Source organism: Benincasa hispida, chromosome 6, assembly GCF_027475165.1.
Source record: "Benincasa hispida cultivar pf3 chromosome 6, pf3_genome.v1.1, whole genome shotgun sequence".
Taxonomy (NCBI): Eukaryota; Viridiplantae; Streptophyta; class Magnoliopsida; order Cucurbitales; family Cucurbitaceae; genus Benincasa; species Benincasa hispida.
The window spans coordinates 50192686-50197159 of NC_143483.1; the positions used below are offsets into that span (position 1 = coordinate 50192686).

General features: G+C 33.6%; 1 protein-coding gene across 1 annotated transcript; it reads left to right on the forward strand.

The window, feature by feature from the left end:
• Nucleotides 1-448: 448 nt before the first annotated feature.
• LOC120079445 (leucine-rich repeat extensin-like protein 7) lies at nucleotides 449-2190 on the forward strand. Its single transcript, XM_039033624.2, has one exon. It carries the CDS (start codon nucleotides 716-718, stop codon nucleotides 1973-1975), a length of 1260 nt encoding a protein of 419 aa, XP_038889552.1. The 5' UTR covers nucleotides 449-715; the 3' UTR covers nucleotides 1976-2190.
• Nucleotides 2191-4474: the final 2284 nt, after the last annotated feature.

Below are 4474 nucleotides of genomic sequence, written 5' to 3' on the forward strand. Positions count from 1 at the left end.
CCAAAACTATAAAGAAAGAAAAATCGAGTCAATGATATTATTTGGTACAACCATTTTAAACATACATCAAGTTAAAAGTTTAAATCTTTGCTACACATATTGTTGAACAAAAAGATGAAGTCGATAGGTATTAGTTCTAGAATACAAATAAAAACTTCTATTTATCATCACGTTTTCAAGTAGTGTAACTAAGATTACCAAACCAAGAGATATCATGATTTCACCTGATCTCAACCATTTGAAGAGGTGTCATAAAGATACAGTGATTGTGATTCTGTCTTCATTTAGACAAATAAAAGATGACTTTTGTACCAAGTGTTTTGGCAGCCATCAATCAATATTCAATGGGCAGTTTTATTCTCAATCCACCTACCTTCATTTGAAGATTAATAACAGAAAAAGAACATACAACATTTATCAACTACTCAATAACATTACTCCTCATTTCAAAGCTCACTCTTTCAAGTTTGAAAAACAAGAAAGAATAAATAATAATAATAATAATAAATATCCTCACAAAAAAATGGTGCACATAAAAAGTTAGGACCAAAAGGAAAATGAAAGTCCTCATTATAAACCCAAAGAAACAGAGAAGTATTGTCCAAGTTAGGACCTCCATTTCTGACCATTCTCAAGCTTTTCTCTCTCTCTCTCTTCAATGCTGAAACCAAAACAAGTAACATCAAACTCATGATGACTGTATAGAACTTGAAAAATGGAGTGTTGGGTTTTCTGGGGTATTTTTTTAAGTGGTTTAATTCTCCGGGCTGACGCCGTTGTCGGCGGCATTAGCGGTCGAGTTAGTTTTGGGTTTGTTGGTGGTGGTGGAGGCAGCGGTGGAGAAGGTATTTGGGTTGGCGGTGGAGGGGGAAACACTCCGAATCCGAATCCGACCCCGACTCCGCATCCAAATCCATTATTAGGGACGGTCCTAAACAGAGCATACTCTGTTCTTCAGACATGGAAATCTGCAATTTCCGACGATCCCACCGGAACTTTAACCACATGGGTCGGCTCCGATGTGTGTTCTTACAAAGGAATCTTCTGTACAACTCTCAGTTCCGGCCAAATCTCCGTCACTGGAATCGACCTCAACGGCAAAAATCTCAGAGGAACACTCATCAAGGAGATGGCCCTTCTCACTGATCTGACCCTCATTCACTTAAACAGCAACAGACTTTCCGGCACTGTTCCGGTGACATTCCGGCAACTCGTCCGCCTTCAAGAACTCGATCTCAGCAACAACAATTTCTCCGGCGAATTTCCATCCGCCACTCTCTACATTCCAAGTCTCAGGTATTTGGACCTCAGATTCAACTCCTTCAGTGGCCCAATCCCGGAAGGTTTGTTCTTCATGGGATTAGATGCCATTTTCCTCAACAACAACCAATTCTTCGGCGAAATCCCACAAAACCTCGGGAATTCGCCGGCGTCTGTGATAAATCTTGCAAATAATAACTTTACCGGAGCAATTCCGGCGAGTTTTGGTTATATGGGACCGAGATTGAAAGAAATTCTGTTTCTAAACAACCAATTAAGCGGTTGCATTCCTGAAGGAGTTGGGTTTTTAACAGAGATTGAAGTTTTGGATTTCAGTTTCAACAAATTGTTCGGTCATCTTCCTGATACAATCTCTTGTATGAATCAAGTCGAGATTTTGAATCTCGCCCACAACCAACTTTCTGGCGTCGTTTCCGATTTGGTTTGTTCTTTGAGAAGCCTTGTGAATCTGTCCGTAGCTGATAATTTCTTCTCCGGCTTCAACCAGCAGTGTCGGAATCTCTTCGGCGGGTTCGATTTGTCGTTCAATTGCATTCCCGGAGTGACTCTGCAGCGACCGTCGCCGGATTGTTCGCTAATTCCGGGAATGGGGTTAAATTGCTTACGGGTTCCGGTACTTCCACGGCCGTTGGTTTGTGGGCGGCTAGTTAAAACGCCGATGGCGGAGGCGGAGGCGGAGGCGCCGCCGCCGTGAGTGGAATGGTCGGAAGTAGGCGGTGACAGCCGGTGGGTAGGTGATTGATTAAATGGCAATAACTATACAGATTTTTGGGGTTTTCTTTGAGGGAGAATTGAATGTAGATCTTCTTCACATTTAATTCTTCATGGAAACAGTACTATCTGAGATTTTAATGGTGTGTAGATTTGTAAAAGAACGTGACAATCAAATCTCTTATTTAATTACTCCAATACTTTAGCGAATATTTTGATCCAATCTTTCATTAGATCTTCTTGTATAAATTTTTAGGGTAACTTGTTTAATATCGTATAGGTATGAAGTTTTCTTTAATACAACAATTGTCCCATAAAAGTTCAAACCACTCACTTCAAAGAGAGTATGAATGTCAAGTAAGCACATTTTGGGTCTTAAACTTTTAAAATGGTTATTCAATTTGTTGATGCTATTTTTTAATATATATATGGTTGGTTCTTAAGTTTTGTGTCTAGCTTTCATTTGACATACGGTTTCAAAATATTACACATTTAATTCTTAAATTTTAAGTTAGGTTTCAAAATGCTACAAATTTAGTTGTTAAATTTTGAGTTAGGTTTCAATTTAGTCTCTTAAGTTTCCAAATATTATAATTCTACGCTTGAGATTTGAGGTTTTTTTTTTTCAATTTGATCTTTAAGTTTCTAGATTTACACTTTTAATATCGATTTTTTTTTTATTAAATACTCACTTTTAGTAATTGACGTTAATTTCTATTAAATAATTATGAAGTGAAATTTTAAATTTAATTTTAATAGTGATGAAACATAGTGAAACTTAATTAATTATAAATTTTTGGACTTATTTTAAATTAATTAAGAGACATTAACACTAAAAATGAAAATCTTAATTGTAAAATTGTAACATTTTGAAATCTAGAGTATAGACTAAATTGAAACCAAATTTAAAATTTAAATACTATAAATTTTTAAATTTAGTGATAAAATGAAACCATATTCAAAATTTAGGAATAAAAATATACTTTTCCCATTGATATGTTCCGGAAAATATCTTATCCCCTAAAAGTCGTAGAGAATTTAGAATTCTAATTTGTTTCAATTCTGGGAATAAAAATGATATTAATAGAAATACAACATTTTACAATAGAAATAAGGTGAAAACTGATTATTAAGTTTTAGATAAAAAAAAAAAAAAAAAAGCAAACATCTTGATAGATATCAAAATAAACTAAATAAATTTAAGTTCTTTCTTTGGCCCAATTATCGAATATAGATTTGAACCTCTAAGCTTGTGTAGGTTGGAACCAAATGTAGATCGTTGTTGTGCCGTGGAAAATTCACTGGCTTGAAAGCAAAGTTTGATGCAACCTCAATGCTAAATTGCGTATGTCTGTTGCTCCCAATGTTAACACAACTTTCCAACTCAAACGTACACTCGCCAGAGTATAGAACGGAATTATTGAAAATTATGTTCAGATCACAAGGAGAAACAAAGAAGAGAGGGGATAGATTTTCTCATATCATGTTTTTCTCAATAATTGAGAACTATATAAAGAAAAGGTAAGATCGATTTTAAATAAAAAAAAAAACCGTTTTAAAATTAATTAAACGATTTTAGAATTAACTGAATTTTGAAATTAATCAAATAAAACTCTTTTTTCTGTTTTCTTTTCTTTTTCTATATTAGTCATTCCCAATAGTAAGTCAATAAGAGCATATTATCAAAAAAAATTTAGATTGTGTTGTTATTTTATTGAATGTTTGATAAGTGGATAATGTGGCTTTCAATATGGTGGGTGTTGGATCACATGGGTTGGCCTACTACTAAATATACATTTTGAAAGTTCATTGATTAAAATGATATATATATTACAACATTGGTTTCTTTTGAGAGTCATACTTATTGCAATAGTATTAGTTTCTTTTTACCCAACTTCTCACCTCACTCGATTTAGGGTTGTAACTAAAGAAAACGCTGGACTTTAAAATATCTTGATTTGATTATTTACGATAACGACCAAAAGATAACACTAGTAACGTTCTCTCAAAATCTTGAGATGTATTAGATAAATATGAATTCATCTTAAAATTAATTGGTAATAAGAAAAAATAACTCAAGTATCTTATAGAGATAACATGCCCCCTAAAAATAGTATCACTTTGGGTTTGATATTTTTTTATCGAATATACTTATTTGGATTTCATGAGATTTAATACTATAATAGATGAATATAGAGTTTCTAATGTGAAATTCTCACCGAGATGATAATAAAAAATTTCTAAGTTTAAATATTGATGTGCATGCAGGCAAAATAACATAAAAGAAAAGAAAATGTGATGAATTTTTGTTTTTTCTTCCTCATATGAATCATCCAAACTTGAGGAAGAAGGAGAATTTTGTCTTTTGACTTTTGAGTGTTGTTGATGAAGGCTTCAAAAAAGAAAAATCACTTCTCCGCATTTCTACAATTTGTTCTGTATATACTTGCCCAAATTGAATTGTTTTCTCTTCCATCAATAA

What these genes read in the sequence shown, in the direction of transcription:
- LOC120079445 (XM_039033624.2), top strand. Translation starts at nt 716, where the DNA reads ATGGAGTGTTGGGTTTTCTGGGGTATTTTTTTAAGTGGTTTAATTCTC.